The following is a 24699-nucleotide window of genomic DNA, read 5'->3' on the forward strand; positions in this document are numbered from 1 at the left end:
TGTTTTTTCTTCAGTGCTTGACAGCCTTATTAGAGCGTAGAGATTAGACATTAATTAATCTCACGATTGAAAGATTATCTAGGTGTTACAGCAGGATTAGATATCTTGTTTTCACATGACCGCCATTTTGGGAATTCTAGCAGGACTGGAAAAAGACGTACTTTACCGGTCTCTCATGAACTCAGAATTATGATTCCATTGTTTGCGATGAGAATTGATTATCTTCGATGAATAAATTCGTTTAAGCAATACACGTGCCGATTAAATTCAACTTTGCGTCATATGCATTGTATTTATGATCCTGACTTATGCTTTTCAAAATTCTAAAATCTTTAGTCATGTGTTATAGTACCTACTTTTAAATTGAATTTTAATTTATGCGGAATACTTGTAAATTAGTTGGTGTGTCATGCCATTATGTAATGTTACAACTAAAGAGTTAGGCGTACGACACAATAAACTTGTTTTGTATTGTTATATGACATGTATAAAAAAAATAACAGAACTATTTGGAAGCACGTTTCAAATAATTTTTACAGCATGAATTTCTAGTGACCATATATAAATGGCTTGTCGTCCAGTTAACTCTCGCCAAACCCATCGCCTTCTGCTCATTACAAAGCAATGGTTTTCAACTCAGCATTATTTCAAATATCTCAATTTTAGTTTTTTTTTAATCTAGTTTTAGCACAAACTTATCCTGGAATCTATAAGAATGGAACACGGCGAAGGATTTTCATTCGCTCTCGTACAGTATGTCATCATTTGTTTCTTACGTGAAGTATTTATGCCCGAATCAGACTGAACGTAGTTTTATACAAATGATATCATTATTATCCGTGACCCGTGAAAAGCTATCTTTATGCGTAGAAATTTTAGAGGAAGAATCAGCACCACACCTTTCTGAAAATGGTTGTAAAGTTCCTCTTATTTGACACCTTTTTGGCTAGTGCGTACCTCAGTTACAGCTGATGACGACTAGCTTTGCGTTTAGGCTTACTTTCCACCATGGTTTCACCGAGTCGCGTTAGCGAAATATCGTTTATCGATTAGAAAAGGATGATTGATTAAGTTTTGTCTATTGGATACACCGTTACTTCCTCTAAAGATATCGAAAACTGAAGGCAGAGAGTCGAGTTAATCTTCAGCTGCCTTGACTGAACTTTCAGAGTTCGGTTTTTAGTCAAATTGAAATGAGTACAAAGAATGAATCAATAGGCTTAAATTAGAAGTACTCTCACACTGTACGCGAATCCTTTTTAATATTGCAAGAAAGTGAGAGAGAGAATAAAAAGAAGGCAGTCTTAAGAGTCAGTTCTTAGAACAAACAACATATATCAACCAAAAAATATAGAAAGTATCATCAAGCAGATTTGCTTTAATTAATAAATAATTACTTTGTATAATTGACGTTAGTTTTACTTCATAATGTAGGGAACAATCCTCGCGTTTCCTTCATATCAATGAAACCCAAAATCATGCTAAACCAACATCGAATCCTGTGCAAAATATTCGATAAAGAAAGGCAAGAGTAATTATGTTAAAAGTCTTCTTGCATCACATAAATATGATGTCATGCTCTATCTACAAACTCCATATTTTGCACAATTTCGCTCCCTTCAAAATCAACAGCAAATAATTATGCAAGACTTAAACGTCTGAATTATGATCAACTCAAAGAATGAAATATTTCTTATTCAATCAAATTCTTTGTCTTCTCTTCACTTGCGTATGGAAGCTTGTTGAAGTGATGTTTGTATTAAACAAGAGATAATACTTTTCTAATAACTTCATGTTTGCTTAATAATGATAGCTGTTGAACGTTGAAAAAAAAAAGAATGAATGAAATGATACATCCCTTCGAAGGTGTACCTTTCACAAGAGAATATATTTCCTCTGAGAAGGTGAGAAAGGCTTTTTTTCTAATTTTCTTCTTTTTATTATTCTTATAAGTCGTGAGGGAAATTCGAACTCGCAGCGGAAGACCAAAGTACTCTACGTTGGCAAAGTTTCACAGCCTTGTTCTAAATTGACACTCACCTGCCGTATTCACTCTTTCGCAATTATAATAATAATAATAATAAAACGCTAAGTTCTGTTCCCTAAGTTTACCATCAAGCAGCGACTCAAACTGTCAAGCAACAATATACAAGCCACAGGAAAGGAATTTAGGTACATTTGTTGCCAGGGAGATTTTTTTTCTCTCTTCGTACGTGGGTCCTCCTTTGTTTTTTAATTACTCGCTCGCTGTTTAACCATAGCTGATGTGCGTCAACAGATGAGTTATGGTAATGGTGGGAGAGTACAGTCCAATTCGGTTAGCAAATATACGAGTGATAACAAAATCGAACAACCGCACAACAAAGAACACCCCAAATATTTTAAAGTGAATTACCTCTTGAAAAGTAAGGATAGTTCTGTTAACGGTTTTATGGAGGGTGAATTTAAATTGAGATGTTCAGTTCGTAGTGTGCATTAGGCAAGAAAACAATCAAACAAGCGAAAGTGGAAAAATACATCCATTTATTCCCGGTTAGTGACGCACAAATGTCATTCAAGATAACTAAAATAAAATTTGGCCAGGCTGCTGAGGATTGAAAAATGGGACGACGAAGGTAGCCAGATATATTTTTCAAAAGATAAGTTTTTTTTAACGAAACAGTACACCACTGCGTGTGAAGAAATTCGCCTTACTTCCCAAGATTCAGTAAAATTGCCTTAATATTTTTCATTGTTTTAAACAGGAAAAATGCTGCAGGAAATGGAATGTTTCATACTCTTCGCTCTCTTTACCAGTCCGGATTGTGTTTCTCTAAGTAACCAGCGTGGAGCAAATAGCATGGAAGGTACGGCTCCTAAGAATTTACGTTGTTAAGGGTATATCAAAGTCAGCCCTCCATCCGGTTATGCAGTGTGCGATGAGAAATCACCTCCCAGAGTTTATCTACCACAGAAACGCAATGTTAAAAACAGAAGAAGAAAGGAATAATTGTTGGTTGCCTTGGGTACCACAACCGATTCAGGATCGTAATATTTCGACGGCATTTACCTATTTAGCATTTTTTAGTATGACTTTCCCCAGACTAAATTATTTATCTTCTACACTGTAATTGTTTGATATCAGCCCCCACCTATCGTGAGTGATAGAGCATTAGCTTCGACTATTTCTCGTAAAGGAAAAAAGGTCCGAAGAAATAAACTTTTGTGAAAAGGTAAATGACTGACTAGAAAAGGCTTTCACGTTGAAGGCGAATTGACTGAATGACTCAGTTGCCTATAAATATGGAAAAGCTTGCCATCTGTTCTGCTTTGAAGAACGAAGGACATAGCCTGCAGATTATATTTTTCATTGCCTTCTTTATTCCTTCTTCCTCCCTCAGATGATTGTCGAGTGATTGAATTCAAAGAAGGAACAAAAAACAAGATCTTAAAAAATTACGTTATTAGGACAGACCAAGTGCAAGACAAGAATATCTGTGAGTTGAGATGCTATCTTGAACCACACTGCGTGTCTTACAACTACGGTCCGCGGGGAGGTGGGACATTCACATGCGAGCTTAATAGCATGACTCACTTACAAGTCTCCGATTCCTTCGAAGACAAAAACGGATTTTTATACACAGAGATTTTTGTAAGTACCTGACATAATTCAGTTTTAAATTTAAGAATTAATAAGGAAACTCTGATAAAGTGTTATTTATCTATTCCATCAATCATTTATTAATTGATTATTTTAATATTGATTCGTTCTATACATTGGTCCATTTTATTCTTACCTTTTCAGAATCCTTGTGAGAGCAATCCGTGTGCTAATCACGCCACATGTCAAGCGGGATTTGGTGACTATGGGTACCGCTGCCTATGTCCTGCTGGATATCAAGGAGTTCAGTGCGAAACAGTTGATAAAGAAAATTTCTCACGATAAAATGATGAGCTCAGATAACAGGCAAAATTATTTTGACTTAAAAGATGGGTAGAAGGAGAGAGAGCAAGCAGGCTAAGGAGCGAGCATGAAAGAAGAAACATTTATAAGGCCACTTTTATAGATTTGGACGAAATATCTCATAAAGGAGGGTTCTTAACCTATGATTGTTTTATTCTTAAATTTTGTGTAAATGTTGATGAATGGACATCGGAAAAATACAATTGTTCCGTAGAACACAGATGTGTCAATAATTTGGGAGTAAGTGCTCATGTAAACCTGGATTTAATGGCGATAGAGAAACTTGCCAAGGTGAGAATTTTAAACAATGAAAGAGACAGTAGCGACGAAAGAAAAACAGGCACACACATGTAGACCAGCAACAATGGTTTTGACAGTTGGTCTTACATATCGAAAAAAAGGTCAGTACATGTATTATCTGCTGGTCAGCTGCCAGAGATTGTTAAAAAACGTCGATGAAAAAACTCTGTTATTGATAAGGAGTTAAATGCTTTTCATCAAACATGCACGTAAAGCTCGTTTTGCTCTCTTCCAGATATCGACGAGTGCAATGGTGATAACTTGCCTTGTGACGTAAATACGCACTGTGCAAACACTTATGGCTCTTTCACATGTACGTGCAAACAGGGATACACTGGAAATGGGCTCATTTGTACAGGTTTGATTAATGAAGAGCTGGCTTCGCTTTCCTTAGATTATTCCTTTTCCCAATTATCCGGGTATGGGGCCACTAACGATAGCTTCCCTGCGAACTCGACTTTTTGCCATACATTTTAATTCATTTCAAGAAATGTCTATGTCTTCATGATTATTATTTCTTCTGAATTGGCATGGATTTGATTCTTCTCCTGGCCCCCTGATGATTCAAAACTTTGTCCTGTCAGGTGAGTTTTTCCAAGCTTTCCTCATGGTAAGGGCAATGCAGTTCCATTTCGTTACCCTGATGTAATACCCAATTATCAAAACTGGTGCGTCACCGCAATGGCTGTTCCACTGAGAAACTATTGACTCCCAGACTCAGGCAGATGATCCTATGCCTGCGTTTGGAAGGGGCCTGAAGATTCGAAAGGGTGAAATACGTTTCGACCGGATAAACATTGAAAAAAAAAATCATGATAAAGAAGCGATGGTAAAAAACTTGAGTGAAAATGTGTGGGTGATAAATGAGCTTAATCAATCTTAGATGTTGACGAATGCCCATTGGAGAAACATGATTGTTCCTATCTTCTTCGTAGCTTGCCTAAAGAGTGCCTTGAGTCTTACCTTTTTTCTTTTCGTCTACATTCTTTTAAGATATCGATGAGTGTAAAGATGGCAGCCACGAGTGTCACTTTGCTGCCGATTGTGCAAACATCGCTGGATCATTTGACTGCAGTTGTAAGTCTGGACACCTTGGAGACGGACGGCACTTTTGCTCAGGTACATCCTATCTCTAACTAAATACTAGAACTTATTTAGGTAACGTATGTATCCTCAGGTCATAGTTTACCTTACCTCACCTTTCCTTCCTTAGTCATGCCTTACCTTTCTCGTTATAGTGAAAGAGGCGTTCATCTGGTCACAAGAAATGCAATTATGACACCTTTCACGCCCACTGATATTTGTCAAAAAGTCCCTTCCGGAGAAAATGGAATATTCTGTTTTAATTGTTATAGAAAATTTTTTCAATTTTAAGAGGACTTTTTTTGGATCTTACCACCTAACACAATTTTTATAACCTATCAATTTTCTTACCAGACAACTGGAAAAAGATTAACATCAGTCCTGTCTGTTTTGGGACAAAACATGACGACTACGGATCCTTTGAAATCCGGAAAGCTGGTAAAATCTTCACATTTAAACTTGTACACATAAATGGCTCCGTGACATGCTACTACGGAAACTTTAATCCAACAAAGTGGGGATGCTCAATTCCTTATTACGGTAACGATAACTTAATGACGGTGATAACTTACAGCAACAAAAGTGTTCTTCCACTTCCTGAGTTCGTGAAAAGCAACAAAGAGTATTTTTACCAACTTAGCGGTGCTGATGTCAACTCTCCCACGCTTGTGTTCAACCTGCTCCCCACCCCACTGGTCGTATCGGTCGGACAGCAGTTCCAAGTATGGTATGGACAAGACTTGGCTAATTTTACCGAGGAGAATAATGATGGCAAGACATGCACAGACGTTCATGCTTTGTACCCTTCAAATTGATTTCATTCTGAGATTAAATCTAGATTTATAAAACTCCGAAAAACGAGATGGACATTATAAATGTACCTCACATATCACCGGGGTGTAAGAAAGACACTAAGTAAATTAGACGTGAGATAACTAAACTTGAAACTGCATCGGTTAAGGGTCTTTTATGGTTTGTCGAAAAGTATTTGAAATCTCAAAGTTATTGATTATACCATAATATTTCTGGTGTCTACGGATTTCCTATTTTAGTTAGATAACTAGCTTTGGCAGAGACCTGAGGGCGATCGACCGCGTAGTACAACCCTTTAACATTGACTCAGAAAAATATCTCGTATCTTACTGGTCCATTTATAAAGCATGATTAGATTGAAGAATGAAGTACGATGTACAGATCATTAAATTGTAGTGCTTTTATTTCTTAAATGCTGTGGTAAACATTCAATATAGTATATCTCTCACTATTTTTGCAGGAAATGGTCAATTCAAACAAAGATACGCGCATATACCAAAATGTTGAATAGTCTTTTAAGTTCTCCTGAGCATGCTTGAAATGGTGTCAAAAAGTGTCTTTGTTGAGAATATACCGAAAAGTTTTCAAAACTTGCTCACCATCGGCTCAGACAATAACATCACAGATCATCTCACTGGGAAGCCTTAGTAGGGGACGAACAGACTGTCAGTTGGCGTCTGATTAACAACTAATCACCGAAGTGGAGGTGGTTAGTGGTGGCTATTTACCGAGCCGTGAAGCGGCGAGGTAAATATCCACCGCTAACCAGCGACACTGAGGTGAATAGTTGTTTTAGTATATACTAAAACAGTGAGGTAATATACACCACCGTCGTTAATTTGAGTGATTTCTTCGCTTGTCACGGATGCAAACCGGGCCGCCTCCGAGTTGCTCGGAGGTAAATAGCAAAGGATATTCGGAGTTTGACTAGCCAATCAGAGCGCGCCTTCAACGCTATCCATTATTTTAGTATATACTAAAATATTTTATTTACTTCAGCTAAGTGAGTGACCTGAAAGATTATTTATAAGCTAAATATTATGCACTAAATCTTTTAAATGCCAGATCACTTTCACAGAATCAACCAATAAAATCACGAGAAACGATGACTCCAACACAATGCAAATATACCAGTCAGTGCTCAGGACCAAAGAAATCGAAGATGATGGATGATTTAAATGGAATTCTAGTAGTATAACTGAAATGTTTAATATATCAGGCAATTATAAATCCTAAGTAGACCAAGGAGCCAGACGTTTTTGTTTGTCGTAATGCCGTCCTCCATAGGCTAAGTTACGTTGTTCACCGAACCAGAAAGTACAATTTAGTATTTTTCTAGCCTGTTCGGTAAATTCTAGTAGTCAAATAACGTTCAGTTCAGTAGAACAGCATGCATTTCATTGCAAATAAGGAGATTTAAAGATTTCCATGTAGTCTTATTACCAATATGCATAACGTGAGTTAACCTTTGTAAATAATCATATAATAATTCGATATGTAATAGAAATTACCAGAGTCAATATTGGGTAGATACTCCATTTTTTTTTTTCGAGAAGCCTACATTATCCTTCAATGACCAGAGAATAATGTCGATCTATTCGATTAATTTGAATGACCTAACATCAAAATACACTTGTTGGCTTGAATCATCTGTGTAGAGTGTGTGCTGTAACTGAAAGTAGTTTTACTAGAATTAAGAAACTTTCTTCCCCATGTAAAAAACCCCAACAAAACGAAGAGCCGACCGCACGTTTCAATTCTTGTATTTTCTTCAGTGCTTGACCGCCTTATTAGATCTTATTAATCAATCAATCAATCAATTTAATTAACGTGGTCAGAACGCTTAGCTAAAAGCTAGTTTACAGGTACGCCACGAAATAAAAGGAGAAAAGGAAATTATAAAGCCTTGTAAAGGTATATAAATTTCAATAAATTAAGAATTAAGAACTAGCTAATATTAAAATATAATAATTTAATAATGTAGTCACCGAGTTGACTATATAAAATTTAAAATGTAATCATTAAAAACAGGAAATATAATTAAAGATAGATCCTCACCGCGCTAGAGTCCCGTGAGATCTAATGTTTTTAAGTAACTTTTAAAAGTAGTAAATGTTTGTATCTTTCGAGACTCGTCCGGTAAAGCGTTCCATAGTTTCGATGCAGCATATCTCCATGATCTTAACCTGAAGGTTGTTGATTTTACTTTTGGGAGGTCCAGTATTGTGGTGCCCCTAAGATCGTAAGTGGAGCACCTAACTGTTATAAGATCACGTAAGCTTTTTGGTCCTGCATCACTTGTTAATATCTTAAAGACAGTGGACAAAATTTTCGCTAATCGCTGTTCACGAAGACTTGAGAGACCGATACGCTTACAAAGTTCCTCATAAGGCGAGGACTTATCTCTAAAAACAAAACGGAGCGCACGTTTGTTCACCAACTCTAACTTGTCAGCTGACTTCTTGTTACAGAAGTGCCACGTTTCGGAGCAGTAATTGAAGTGTGGTAAAATGAAGGCTTTGTAAAGATCCCTTCTAGTCTCAAAAGACAACATTTTCTGCATCCTTTTATAGATTAGACATTAATTAATCTCACGATTGAAAGATTATCTAGGTGTTACAGCAGGATTAGATATCTTGTTTTCACATGACCGCTATTTTGGGAATTCTAGCAGGACTGGAAAAAGACGTACTTTTACCGGTCTCTCATGAACTCAGAATTATGATTCCATTGTTTGCGATGAGAATTGATTATCTTCGATGAATAAACTCGTTTGAGCAATACACGTGCCGATTAAATTCAAATTTGCCTCATATGCATTGTATTTATGATCCTGACTTATGCTTTTCAAAATTCTAAAATCTTTAGTCATGAATTATAGTACCTACTTTTAAATTGAATTTTAATTTATGCGGAATACTTGTAAATTAGCTGGTTTGTCATGCCATTATGTAATGTTATAACTAAATAGTTAGGCGTATGACACAATGAACTTGTTTGTATTGTTATATGACATGTATAAAAAAAATAACATAACCATTTGGAGGCACGTTTCAAATAATTTTTAAAGCATGAATTTCTAGTGACCATATTTAAATGGCTTGTCGTCCAGTTAACTCTCGCCAAACCCATCCCCTTCTGCTCATTACAAAGCAATGGTTTTCAACTCAGCATTATTTCAAATATCTCTATTTTAGTTTTTTTTTTGTATCTAGTTTTAGTACAAAGTTATCCTGGAATTTATAAGAATGGAACACAGCGAAGTATTTTCATTAGCTCTCGTACAGTATGTCATCATTTGTTTCTTATGTGAAGTATTTATGCCTGAATCAGACTGAACGTAGTTTTGTACAAATGATATAATTATTATCCGTGACCCGTGAAAAGCTATCTTTATGCGTAGAAATTTTAGAGGAAGAATCGGCGCCACACCTTTCTGAAAACACAGGCGGCCCAAGCTCTCTTTGAGAACCACACAAGGAACACAATTTGCATATTTATAAGGATTTGTATGGGATTTTCTACAAGACATCCACAGAGATAGTTAAAAGTAAAGATATTAAATAAAAATGGCTCACCTTGTTCCATACGTGTGTTGTTTGCTCCTGGTGTCATTATTTTACCGATTTCACTTGATTTAAGCGGTTTTTTTTAATCCTGGTTTTCTACTACATAAAGAGAAGACAAGGCCGAACACTTCTTTCCGGACAGCCTGCCGAACGAAGTAAAAAATCCTAAGCTAAAATGTACCCACGGCCACAAATCCACCGCAGAATTCAAGGGCAAAGGTTGATCTTTCATTTCAATTCTCTAGCCACACAATTTCATCCCGGCGATCGGCGCCAGGCGGCTCTTCGTGTCCTCAGTGAAACGCTAAAACGATGGTAGACGTCCGAGTACATTTCAACCACGACACAACGACCGTTGGAATCGGCTTGGTAACCTCGTCATGTTGGCAAGCCAAGACTCGCGGGGGTACTAGACCTCAACTTGTCAACAAAACTTCTTCTACAACCGCGCAGCATCTTGTTTACAAAATTCAAAGTATAAAAATCGTATAGAACGGTTTTGCGAAATGGCTCCGAAAAAACGTAACGTCAACGGCGAAAGCTCTACAGAAACCGAGGAGATACATTCATTTTTTATAAGCCATAAAATGAATGAACAGTTGACGCAACGCCGCGATCATACGCTTGACAAGCAATGCCGCTCGAACATATCACACCGATCTTCTTTCCCACACATTTCGCCTTTCCAATGAATGCTTTTCCGACCTCGCTTTTACCAACGCCAGCCTGGCCAGTAATCAATAAATTGTGACCTTTAAACGCAAAGTCCACTATTTGACTCTGGTCCACATTCAACTTTACCCTGAAGTATTAACTCAAAATACAACATCACCTCGTGATCGCTTGTAATGAAGAAACTACAACATGCGAATATATTGGAAAACTTGAAATTTTTAAGAGCGGGAGACATCCATCGATCCATCCATACACACATACATACATACATACATACATACATACATACATACATACATACATACATGAGAAAAAAAAAACAACGTAAACCCTGAATTCAAATACTTACATGATTGAAAAGAAATAACAAGTTGACCAGCTACATTTCTTCCTGGGTTTCCTCCGAGTTTTGCAAAAATTTCGCACGTGCAAACAAGATGCTGCGCGGTTTTGATTGGGTGCTTGAGACAATGGTACATTTTAGGTTCGACCTGAGGGGACCCCGGGTTGTAGAAGAAGTTTTTGTTGACAAGTTGAGGTCTAGTACCCCCGCGAGTCTTGGTTTGCCAACATGACGAGGTTACCAAGCCGATTCCAACGGTCGTTGTGTCGTGGTTGAAATGTACTCGGACGTCTACCATCGTTTTAGCGTTTCACTGAGGACACGAAGAGCCGCCTGGCGCCGATCGCCGGGATGAAATTGTGTGGCTAGAGAATTGAAATGAAAGATCAACCTTTGCCCTTGAATTCTGCGGTGGATTTGTGGCCGTGGGTACATTTTAGCTTAGGATTTTTTACTTCGTTCGGCAGGCTGTCCGGAAAGAAGTGTTCGGCCTTGTCTTCTCTTTATGTAGTAGAAAACCAGGATTAAAAAAAACCGCTTAAATCAAGTGAAATCGGTAAAATAATGACACCAGGAGCAAACAACACACGTATGGAACAAGGTGAGCCATTTTTATTTAATATCTTCACTTTTAACTATCTCTGTGGATACCTTGTAGAAAATCCCATACAAATCCTTATAAATATGCAAATTGTGTACCTTGTGTGGTTTTCAAAGAGAGCTTGGGCCGCCTGTGCTGAAAATAGTTGTAAAGTGCCTCCTACTTGACGCCTTTTTGGCTAGTGACGACTTGCTTTGCATTCAGGCTTACTTCCCACCATGATTTCATCGAGTCGCGTTAGCGAAATATCGTTTATCGATTAGAAAAGGATGATTGATTAAGTTTGGTCTCTGGGATACACCGTTACTTCCTCTGAAAATATCGAAAACTGAAGGCAGAGAGTCGTATTAATGTTCAGCTGCCTTGACTGAACTTACAGAGTTCGCTTTTTACTCAAATTGAAATGAGTACAAAGAATGAATCAATAGGCTTAAATTAGATGTCCTCCCACACTGTTAGCGAATCCTTTTTAATATTGCAAGGAAGTGAGAGAGAGAATAAAAAAAGCAGTCATAAGAGTCAGTTCTTTGAACAAACAACATATATCAACCAAAAAATATAGAAAGTATCGTCAATCAGATTTGCTTTAATAAATAATTACTCAGTCTAATTGACGTTAGTTTTACTTCATAATATAGGAAATAATTCTCGCGTTTCCTGCATATCTATAAAATCCAAAATCATTCTAAACCAACATCGAATCGTATGTAAAATATTCGTTAAAAAAAAGGCAAGATTAATGATAAAAGGCTTCTTGCATAACACAAATATGATGTCATGCTCTACCTACAAACTCCATCTTTTGCAACGAGTTCGGTCCCTTCAAAATCAACAGCAAATAATTTTGCAAGACTTAAACGTCTGAATTATGATCAACTAAAAAAATGAAATCCCTCTTATTAATCAAATTTTTTGTCTTCTCTTCACTTGCTTATGGAAGCTTGTTGAAGTGTTGTTTGTATTAAACTGACATTTTTTTATTCTACTCTGGTTTAAAGATTTAACCCGGCGAAATTACAATTCATCGACCCGTTGAGTCGATGAATTGTAATTTCGGTTACATTCATGAAATCTTTGAACCAGAGTAGCATTAAAGCATGCCTGATTGTTCACCTGGTTGCTGTGTGAGCTTAGATATAACTGACATTTTTTTGTTCCATTTTGTCAACCTTTCATGTGTTTTAGGTACGAATTTGATGATTTTTGAGGATATCGCATGGATTTTAAAGTAAATTGAACGGGGGTCAGTCATCGCTAATTAACAATTGGTTCATGCTTTAGCGTGCACTATCGAGTTATGGAGCACGCGGGAAGTTTGGAGAGCACGAAAGAAGCGTAAGAGTTGCCCGAGGCGATAGCCGAGGGAAACTCTAGCTTCTTGAGTGCTCTCCAAACTTCCCACGTGCTCCATAACTCGATAGTGCACAGCTGAAAGCATGAACCAATTGTTTTAGAACATAGCCGGTGGAATTGTGCATCAAATCCGACGCGAAAAACGGAAAACAATATCAGTTGAAGCGAATCGTGACGGCGCTGTATCCGAGTCTCCTTTTCCTTTGTTTTTCTCTCTTTCTGCCTCATTTAAGAGCTCTAGTCTAAGGGAAAAGGTCGAAACATTGTCTTCGTTTCCGGACTAGTAGGCCGAGTTTCTGTTTGTATCCATTATTGTCGCGAAATATATTATTTTTCCCCGCGCTAACAATGGCCGCTCGCGCGAAAAAAAAAGTTCTGGCGAAGCCGGATTTGCTGACGCTATCAGCGTGCACTATCGGGATTTTGAGCACGCTCACGTATAATGAATTTAATTGCGCAACTCTGCTAGCTATGTTCTAACAGATTATAAAAGGGGGGGGGGCTGCAGAAAAGGACTTTGAATAAATAAGGATCATCAGAATATTAAAGAGCCTTAGGGAATCAGGTAAACGACCTGAGTCTCCTCCCCCCCATCCTCTCCCTAAATAATAAAATTCGTCACGAGTGTTAGAGCTCTGTTTGGGAATCTAGTTTTTGCAGAACACAATCCGCAACCTTATCAGCATGTCTCAGCTCAACATGGAGTTTTCCTTCTAAAATTCTCACATATTTTCCAGCTGCACACTTCAAGCCTCGGGGGGATCTAGGAGTTGCTGAATATAACAAACAATTTATGCGTAAGTTTCTTTAAAATTATTTTTCATTCGTAGTTGTATACATGTTCCTCATTTGATCCCAAAGTCGCCTTTTGTCGGTCGGGTACCAACACTCTCACGAGGAATTATTTTAGCTGCTTGCTCGCCCATAAAGTTTTCTTATGCGATGGTTATTTCACTAGTTTAGCAAAAAGCAACGAGGCATCATATGCATATAAAAGTAATAGGGCTCGGTTGAGAACAACCTCTCGCCTTACATTGGTGACAAGACATATCTTGTTTTTTTTTTGCTGAGAATTCACGAGTCTTCTAATTATGTTTATAATTATGTCAGCAAGTCTTGTATCATTGGGGAGCGGAGGTAATTGAATTCTTAATTTGTCACTAGTTTGTGCAGATGGGGGGAAGGGGAGAGGGAGAAACATAGGTGGGAGGCAGGGGGGTCACAGCCTCCCGGCACCTCCTGTACCATATGTTTTCCCGCCTCCCGTACTTTTGTGCCCCTCTGACTCCTGATCATTATTCTCTTCATTGTATTGCTCCCCTCTCCAGTTCAAAAAAACGGATCAGAAGAACTCAAAACTTCGCTCAACGTTTCACAAACGAAAAAATTGTGTTAAAGAATTCAGATGTTAACCAATGAGAGTCACATCGATTAACGTAATTATCAACTGCAATTACCTCTCCTTATAACTTTCCGAGTTACTTTTTGTGAAGAATTATTAGATGACAAATTGTTTTAAGGCCGCGTTTCAATCTTTTTAAAAACAAATTTAGCACCACAAAATTCATTTCGAAATCAATTTTTTCGGAAAAACCAAAATGATTTGAGGGGAGAGAGAGAAAGAATTGTTGTTAATTATCGCCAAAAGGTCGTGACCGAAGTTTTTGCTTAAAAAAAAATTCTGCTCAGCCGGTAAAATGAGATATATTCGTGGAAAATTGTAATGAAGCTTGAGATGTTCTTCAAAGTTACTCAAGCGAAACGGATACCGCCCGCTGTCAGCGAGCCGGATGGGAGAATACTACCCGCTCTCGGAACCAATCAGATCGAAAGATGAGCTTTTTTTCAAGAGTTTTTCGGCTTTCCGTGCTACCTAAGTGTAAGGAAAGACCGAAGATTGCTATGTGTTGCTTAGAATGGTTAGGTAAATTAAAATATCTAGCGACTGGTTTCGATGTGTCCTTGTCACAATCTGCGGTCTTTCCTTACACTTTGGTAGCACGGAAAGCCGGAAAACTCTTGAACAAAAGCTCATCTTCAAACCGGCCGTGATTTATCATCACGGGTTTATTACGAATCAGCTTAACGGCTTGTTCCCAGTTGGCTTGTTAGCTCAATTGGTAGAGCGCTGCACTAGTATCGCAGAGGTCAGTGGTTCGAATCCCGTACAGGCCTAATTTTTTTCAGGTCTGATTTTCGCTATTGCATAAATAGCGCTCTCTACTGCGAGGATCGTGCATCATACGTATTTAATACCGCAGTTCAAAATATATGAACTTCATATATACATTGTATCTGATTTATCATCACGGGTTTATTACGAATCAACTTAACGGCCTGTTCCCAGTTGGCTTGTTAGCTCAATTGGTAGAGCGCTGCACTAGTATCGCAGAGGTCAGTGGTTCGAATCCCGTACAGGCCTGATTTTTTTCAGGTCTGATTTTCGCTAATGCATAAATAGCGTTCTCTACTGCGAGGATCGTGCATCATACGTATTTAATACCGCAGTTCAAAATTTATGAACTTCATATATACATTGTAGTCTAAATCCCACAGGTATCAATGAACGCTTTTCATTCCACTAATTTATTCGTGTTTTTCTCGTTGCCATGTTCCCACCAATCACGTAGCTCCTTTTTCTTTCTTTAAAAGCACACACAACCCACAATTCCTCTATTCGCTCCGACGAAGGGCTAACGCTCGAAACGTCAGCTTTTATAATCGTAACGGTGGCCGATTTACAATTTCAACTTTGTTGATATATTCAAATTAACCTAATAACATGATTTTACTTCGTTTGTATTTTATGTAAATTTGTCTTGCCGGTGCTGCCCCAGGCACAATTTGAGTTTGGCGGGAGACGGCGTAGTCGGCCCAGTCTCTTTCGGTTGCATCAGCCGTACCAGAGCCTCGCCGTACTGGACCTTAAAGTCCCTAATAGCGTACGAAATGTAAGGATAGATAAGATTATAATAGATCTGCGTAAGTTGTTTAAGAGGTAGATAATGCATCAACCTAACATAACGTTTTGGAAGAAACTTATGGAACTTTATTTTTTTCCTTTAGATTTCCCGCGTGAGCCAGAGAAAGATGTCTACGAATATGAAGAAGATGGAGTGGTAGAAGACATCTAGGAACCATTTGATAGGTCTGCTAACAAAGAGAGAGAGCTTGAGGCGATAGCGGGTGCGCATACGTTTATGGGATCCTCATAGTTGCAAAGCTGTAAACCAGAAGGTGGCCAAAAGTTAACTTTCCTATTTTAATTCATTCTTTCTATTACAATTTATTCTTTCTATTTCAATTTATTCTTTCTATTTCAATTTATTCTTTTTTAGACGGGCTGAACGAGTTACGAGACAAGGCAGGGAACCTTCACGAGGATCATTTCTTACCTCTTGAGCCAGGTAGAGTGACATTTTTGTCATCACCTAACATTTCCTGTTCCTTATCCCTAACTTTTGACATGATGATCGCATCTGTAAATTCTAAAGTAGAGTACTTCTACTTATTTTCTCCAAATCTGGAATGCACTTGTAGCATGATTTTTGACACAGCGATAGACCTGAAAGACAGGATATGAGCCATGGATCGAGAGGTTGCAGTTTTATTCCTTGTCGGAAACTTTCAAAGATAGAAACACATTGGCCTGGTGTTAAACGCTAACACTTGTAATTTGGATGCACGTTTAACTATTTTCGACAGTGAACATGTAATTTGATGATTTGTAAAACATGTTTCTATTCATGAGACTAACTTAAGCAAAGAATGAACAAGATGCTTAATCCGTTTCGAAATTTACGCCTCTAAGTGTTTCTCGATCGCGAATATCAACTTTTGGCATCTAATTTAAGACAAAAGATCAGTGATTGCTTGTTTGACCACGCAACAAAATTTATTTTGCATTTTCTTTCTTCATAGGATCCCTTCCCCCCCTACACTTTATCAGTAGGGAATTTAAGCAAACCACGACGGCGACGACAACGAGAACGTGGAAAAAAAAATACATCTAATTGGCAGAACAATAGCCCAACATGGGCGTTTTAAAACTTTGTAGATTTCTTAGCTGTCCTTTGCAAAACAATAACGTGAATCACCAAAATTTGCGTCGTCTGCGAACCGAAACCGCGGCGGCAAATTATTTTAATTTACATTTTGGAACTCAACGCTACTTTTATGCGTTATGTTGAGTTGAGGTCTGGCGCCCTCTGAGACGGTAAACACATGCAGCCATTTTCGAAATTCTAACTAAAAGTAGAAACTCATTTTTTAATCGACGTCTTCCGTGGCCGGCGTTGCCGTCGTGACTGTTTAAGTTCCCTATTATTCAGAAGCTAAGTCGGAAGTCATGTGGAATGTATAATTGACAAGGTTAAAAGATACTACTATAAATGTGTTGATTAATGGATTGATTTCACTGATAAATCGTTCTTATTCTGTTTGGAGCGACGGAGGAAACGCACTCACTCAATGCTCAAGCTGTCCCTATCACCGAATAAAAGATGAAAATTAGATTTTAAGTTTATGTTTGCCTATTTGTTAAACCAATGAAAGGTTTAAAACAAATTCAGGGAATGCCAGTGCGAACGAAACGAAAGCCTCGTATCCTCCTTAAGGACAATTAGACAATTAGGAAAACTGGCCTCGTCAAGCTTAACGTTGCCATAAAAGACAGAAAGAATCAAAGTTCTTTAACAAAAAAATTAACCAAAAATTGACTTGTACAAGTTCCCCTGCAGATAATGTTTGTTTTTCTTGTTAATTCAAAAGGGACAGAAATTACATTCAATTTTGGGCACGAAAATATATTTAGACAGGTAAAAACGAGCGATATGATATCCCGACGTTTCGGCGACGTCATGACGCTATTATCAAGGGTACAAATGAAAATAAAATTAACAAATGCGAGCTCACAATCCAGCCCGTATTTGTCAGTCGGAAAATTAGCCAAGACCTTATAGAACGTGAGACTAAATCACAGCTGGTTAATCAACAGTGCGTAGTGTACCAATTTAAATGTAGCCTGTGCGATACAGGGAGCTATGTTGGTTACACACGCGGCCATTTATATGCCTGCGTGGATAGCTATAAGGGCACGTCATCTTCAGTACGCAAGCACTACCACAACGACCAAGCAGGTGCTGTCCCTAAGGACCTTCTTAGCTGTTTCAAAGTTCTCAAGGAGTGCATGAACAAATTCGATTGTCTTGTCAAAGAGATGCTTTACATCAAACAATTAACACCGAGTTTGAACGTGCAAACGGATTCTATCCGTGCTAAAGTATTTGTGTAGCTACTTCCCCTATGCAAATTAGTTGTAACTCTTGAACTCGCATTTGTTAATTTTATTTTCATTTGTACCCTTGATAATGGCGTCATGAAGTCGCCGAAACGTCGGCATATTATATCGCTCGTTTTTACCTGTCTATATATTACTAAATCTTTGTTAATGACAATATATTTGGGATGATTAGAAACATTGTCTTCATCACTTTTAATTAACTCGGTCGTTTTCAGCCCGGTTCTAATTCAATTCATCAGCCTTATGACGTCATATAAGAAGTCAATGGGTTGAGGATGTGCACATCGTAGTTGTGCACATTTTGTTTGATAATCTGAATACTCTGTTGCACCCTTTGTTCCAAAGTCGACGGCAAGATACAAACATGTAAGTTGAATGTGCTGTTATACTCACTATGATATCGATTGATTATCGAATAAAAGCGAAAACTGACGCGGCTCGCCCTCTTGACTTTGTGTCGAGGTTTCCTTAACACACTGCACGTGCTTAACTTGGTTTTAATTTTTTACCCCTAAAAAATTCGACTAGTTTCTCTCTCTTTTAGCTGTCATACATTTCTTTGCTTATCGGTAGAGAGAAGTTGGCGTTAAATCAAGAAAGCACATTCTTGCTGACAAATTTCTATTGTCTCAGTAAACCACTTATTTTGTAGATAACATATTTCATTATATCGGTCAGTTTGCACGTGCACTACGACTGATGCCGGTAAGTGGGCCGTATTTCATGTGCGGCCCGCTAAAGTCAAAACGTTGTTTGAGTTGAAATTGCTTCCCTCTATTTGAACCCAGAGTAATGATAAATATCCTACCTCGTTTTCTAGGTCCGTACTAAACGTTACGGAACCTCTTCCAGCTGGGATTTACGGCCCAAAAACGACGCGCAGGCGCGAAAACAATCGGCCCCTAACTGCCAGTACGGACCAAGTAAACAAGTTTAATAAAAGGCATGAAATTCCGAGGTGAGGAGACGTTACTTGTGGGAGCTATAACTAGGGACTGCTGCAGACTTTCTACATCACAAGATACATAAAAAATGGGCAGTCTATGACCTCATGTATCCACTGGATTATTTATAGTTGATTGACTTGTGTTGGCCAATTTTAATCAGACTAGTTTCTTATATAGGGGGAGCAGATATTGTTAATGGAATGACTAATTGTAATCAGAACCAATTAATCGTATGAATATATTATGCTAACACATTGACACCTGAACAGCCCCAGTAACCGCCCGAACCGCGCGATTGGCTCGCGCGAGAACTCTTTTCCCCCTACCTCCCGTACCAAGCAGAATTTTGTCCCCAAACTCCCTCTCTTGTTAGGAGATACAAAACCTGCAGGAGAAAAAAAAACTGCGATTACGATCGCCGACGCGAGATTCGAAAATCGGACGATGTCAGAGAAGACCAAACTGAATTCCGAGCATTATCCGAAGGTTTTGATTGTTACGGATGGACGGACTTACACTCTGGATAGCATAGTATCTACGACTTCGCAGAAGTCCGTCGATAAAAAAATGAATAAATATATATAGTGACCAACCTCAATATAATCTACAAATAGTTCCTCCAGGCCACGCTCCCACGTCGCGCACTGTACAGACATCTGAACCTGTGTCAAGAATTTCCCATTTCTGTCATTTTTGGAAAGATTCTTCATAGAGTTAGCATATCATCATAACACTACGTACGGTAGTCCCTGAAGTAACCCACACAACTCATTTTTAACGCTTAACGCATTCATCAAAGTAATACATAGTTTAATTGAAAACTTACAAAAATTCCTGAACAAACTTAGCTTTGACGGGATCATTCTGCGACATTTTGTAATAAGGACGCATTTTGTAATAACTTATGCAATTTGTAAGAAAGTCTTGAAGAACCTTTAAGGTTAGTTCACAACTGAACGGCTAAAGTAGGACTGGCTCGCTTCATCGATGACACGAAGGTACAAATAACTCTCTAAGAGTAACTCACATCTAATTTCCCCTGCCATTATCACCATTTAATTAAACATTAGGTTCACGATAAGAAAGGAGAAGCCGATCGCCTGTGGGAGGGGGTCCTCATCGTGAAACATAATCTCCTTGTCATTATCATAGGAAATGTACAGAGTGCAGTTTTGTGTGTAAAACATCGAATAACAAGGAATATTCACAACGAATTACAACAAAAGGGAAAATCAGAACCCAGCAAAATTATCCTTTCTACGATACTGAAGTCTCTATCTTTGGAAAGGTAGGAAAGACAACGCAAAAAGGGGCAGGTTGTGGGTAGAGTCAGATGAATGATTCCAGCATGATTTTGCGTATAATGTTACATTCAGAGCATCGAGCATGATAGCAGCATAATGAATAATTAAACTTCCAAAACATTCTCCAGCTACAGGCTAGACGGTCAAAAGAAATGGTTCCGCACGAATGCGCAAAGGTTCACCCGAATAATAAAAAAGTGAATTCATGGTTGGAGTCTGAATTGAGTAATTATTTGAGTCAGCAATTAAAAGAACAGTGTCGGTTTCTCGACGCCAGTCTGCAAGGTCCATTAGGCCTTAAAGAGCTTCCTGACGCACAAATTATGGTTTACTTTTTATAAAAAAAAAACCCAAAAAGTTGAAAGAAAGTTCATTAATTTATGTTGCACTTGATTAACTTTATAACAATACTTGCGTGAGTGGATGATACTTCGGCCAATATCGATTTATCTTACTTTCCACAAACATCTCACAAACAGCACACTCATATATCACGGATTTAAATTTGAAAAGTTTCAAACGCCCTAAAGTTTTAACAAAGGTTTGATCACCAAGAACGCAGCCTAACTATTTAAATAACAGATGCGCATTGAGCAAAACGGCTAAAAAATGGCGCGCAGAGGTATCTTCGCATAAAAGATGATCAAGCAGAACTCCGCGTTAAAAATTTGCAAGTAGTAGAAAGCGTTTCTATTTTGATCAATGAGGTGCAAAAACACATTGGATTTTGACATTAGAAGGTAAAACAGCCTTTGTTTTGCGTCATAAAACGTACAAAACGAACACAAAGCAAAACGACTTAATCTTACATGAACTCAAAATGTCCTGTATAAAAATTTGCAAGCTTACTGATTTGTGCACTCAGATAAAATACTGTTAAAAACAATATATTGTGCAAGTCATGCAACAAGTGTTACGATTTAAGCTACACTAGGTGTAGGATGTAGGATGGCATTAAATTCCAGACCAAATTTTGTTTAGCAAAAGATGACAACTTTGTAATAAATCTTTATACTGGGCCATTTATCCTGCAAATCGGAAGTGTAAACCACGTTACTTTAGCTCCATTAAGAGGTTGGTGTGAAGTAGAGTGTCTCAGTTAACTACTTCCTGAGCATTCTCTTTGTTGATAGCACCCGAAAATGATGTTTTTTTTTTCAAAAACTCGTTATTGTCTAACGTTATCGTACCATCATTAACTGCCTCCCTGTATCATCGGACTGAGACACGTTTTTATCACACAAAATCGCTTAAGCGTTTATGACGCAAACATTATTGTTTTATAGCAAAGTCGTATACTGTTTGTGAATACTAATGTTGTTACTTTTGAAAACAGTCAGATTTCCTGATATAAATTGTTTATCGATTTTGATAGCTATGTTGATCATACCAAATAGTGCTTCTGAGTTATAAATTAGTATTCCATCTAGATACTGACGAAGGGATTCATTTCCATGTGACGGTCAGCTAGCTCCGGCGGTTGAAGTCCTTTATAGTACTATTTTTGCTCCAGTACCCTTGCCTATTAATTTCCGAATGACCTCTAAGTGATTTTGTGTGATAATTAATAACGGCCGACTACGGATGACATCTATTCGCAGACTTAAAAAACTCCTTGAATAAAGATGGCAAGAATAAAAAGATCTTTACATTTGGCCTTTTATCCTGAAAACTACCTTATTTCAGCTGCAAAAGAGGGTTAAACCGACGAAAAACAGTCGGTCCGAAGTAGAGTGTTTTTTATTACTTCCTGAAGTATTCTATGTTTAGCAATTATTCCACGAGCGCACGTTGGATATGTGATGATAGATAGCCAATATGCGGGGTGGAATAGTTGTTTTATTAAAAAAAGAAACGCCTCCAAGATATGAGACAAATCTTTTCGACTTTATTTTGAAAAAGAAACCGGATACAATGAATATATGAAGTTCATATATTTCGAACTGCGGTATTAAATACGTATGATGCACGATCCTTCGCAGTAGATAGCGCTATTTATGCAATAACGAAAATATTTGAACTTCATATATTCATTGTATCTGATTTATCATCACGGGTTTATTACGAAGCAACTTAACGGCCTGCTCCCAGATGGCTTGTTAGCACAATTGGTAAGAGCGCTGCACTAGTATCGCAGAGGTCAGTGGTTCGAATCCCGTACAGGCCTGATTGTTTTCAGGTCTGATTTTCGCTATTGCATAAATAGCGCTATCTACTGCGAAGGATCATGCATCATACGTATTTAATACCACAGTTCAAAATATATGAACTTCATATATTCATTGTATCTGATTTATCATCACGGGTTTATTACGAATCAACTTAACGGCCTACTCCCAGATGGCTTGTTAGCTCAATTGGTAGAGCGCTGCACTAGTATCGCAGAGGTCAGTGGTTCGAATCCCGTACAGGCCTGATTTTTTTCAGGCCTGATTTTCGCTATTGCATAAATAGCGCTATCTACTGCGAAGGATCGTGCATCATACGTAAGAAACCGGATGTTACAATGTAAAGATATTATATTATGGTGTAATGGCTCAAACACTATAATGACTAAGCAAATAAAAAGTCTTGAATTGCATTATTCAATGATCCAGTTTTAATAAAAACATATATGGGACAAACATCATCGCTCTGTAATAAAGTCGTACACTGTCTGAAAATGATGATATCAAGTTACTTTTGAAACCTTTGATTGCTAGATTTCCTGATTTCAATTGTTAACTGATGCAAATAGCTATGTTGATCATACGAAATAGTGCCTCTGAGTTATAATTTAGTATTCCATTAAGATACAGACAAAGGGATTCATTTTCACGTGATGGTTGGTTAGCTCAGGATGTTGAAGTCCTTTATAGTACTATTTTTGCTTCAGTAAGCTTGCCTATTCATTTTTGAATGATTTCTAAGTAATGTCAGAAATAACCAAGCTTAAGTGGTTGTCAGCATCATCCACAGAAAAGACCGTTTGAGACACGTAGGTTAGCCGCTTAGCCATGTTGTCTGAAATAAAATTTTCTGCTAGAAAAAACCCGTTGTTTATGAACAGTATTTTGAGTTTCAATTCTGCAAAGCTATGTTAATATGATGTTCATACCAAATCATTGCCTTCTTGTCCTACGAAATAGTGCCTCTGAGTTATAATTTAGTATCCATTAAGATGCAGACAAAGGGATTCATTTTCGTGTGACAGTTGGCAAGCTCCGGAGGTTAAAGTCCTTTATAGTACTATTTTTGCTTCAGTAAGCTTGCCTATTCATTTTTGAATGACTTCTAAGTAATGTCATAAAGAAACAAGTGTTTGTTAGCATCATCCGCTCAAAATACAGCCTCAGGCACATAAATCGGCTTCTTAGCTATGTTCGGCTGAGTTGAAATTAATTATGCGAAAAAAAAACCTTGTAATGAACAACATTTCGGGTTTCATTTTTGTAGACAAATATTAATACGAAATATATTTCAGTGATGCTCTCTGGTCACTGAGCAGTGAGCAGTGAAGGGTAACAGAGTGTGATCTCAGTGTGCACGGTAGTCAAGAATTACTAAATCGCTTAAAACTACCACAGAGCAAAACAGCCATACTTTGAGAGAATAACACTATTAACACGGGGGTGAACTGAGGCGTCCTCTTGGAAGAAAGACGAACAGAGCTTTCTTTCTACAAATACTCGACAAGCATCACTTGTTTTTCGTATAGACGAATGCAGACAATGACTCTACTTTTCCTTGATCAATGAAGTATAAAAATATCGCTTCATGTTGACCTTAAAAAAACAGCACGCCCATTCTGTGTTGTGCGTCATGAATCGTGTAAAATTAGCGCCGATAAACAGGGCTAAATCTTAATAGGAACTCGAAATTTCCTAAATAAAATTTGCGAGCTTGCTGATTTGCGTACTTAGATGAAGTACTAGCAAAAAAAACCCCAAAAAATTTTACAAATGATGCAAACAGTATAACGAGTTATGCTAGACTAGGCGTAATGCTAATAATAGTGAGAACTAATCCATTACGACTCAGACAAAGGGATTCGTTTTCAGATGACAGTTGGTTAGCTTCGGACGTTGAAGTTGTTTTTTGCGTTTTTTCTGCTTCAACAAGCTTGCCTATTCAATTCGTCAATTCGGAATGACATCTAAGTAATGTCAGAAAGAAACAAGTGCGTGTTAGCACCATCAGCTCAAAAGAGAGGCACGTCGGTTGGCATCTTAGCCATGTTAGTTGTGTCAAAATTACTTTTTCAAAAGTCCTTAAGCATGAACAACATTTTGGGTTTAATTCTGCGGAGCTACGTAATTAGTATACTCAGGGAAACAGAAGCTTTTTGATCCTTGTGCAGTGGGGGGTGACAGTACGTGATCTTACAAAAATTTCAGACGCTTGTAAGCAAAAAAACACTCAACAAAACTTTTGTCTTTATCTCGCTTCAAGCGTTCTCCCACGGTGGAATTTACATGACAGACTCT

At 37.9% G+C, this 24699-nt stretch overlaps 1 protein-coding gene across 1 annotated transcript; it reads left to right on the forward strand.

Moving 5' to 3' along the window:
• Positions 1-2684: 2684 nt before the first annotated feature.
• LOC148730395 (uncharacterized) lies at positions 2685-8236 on the forward strand. Its single transcript, XM_088762331.1, has 6 exons — positions 2685-2846; positions 3381-3631; positions 3785-3898; position 4074; positions 5237-5362; positions 5681-8236. Exons 1-6 carry the CDS (start codon positions 2750-2752, stop codon positions 6139-6141), a joined length of 1050 nt encoding a protein of 349 aa, XP_088618457.1. The 5' UTR covers positions 2685-2749; the 3' UTR covers positions 6142-8236.
• The last annotated feature ends 16463 nt before the right edge of the window (positions 8237-24699 follow it).

This window comes from Stylophora pistillata, chromosome 5 (genome assembly GCF_964205215.1).
Source record: "Stylophora pistillata chromosome 5, jaStyPist1.2, whole genome shotgun sequence".
Classification (NCBI taxonomy): domain Eukaryota; kingdom Metazoa; phylum Cnidaria; class Anthozoa; order Scleractinia; family Pocilloporidae; genus Stylophora; species Stylophora pistillata.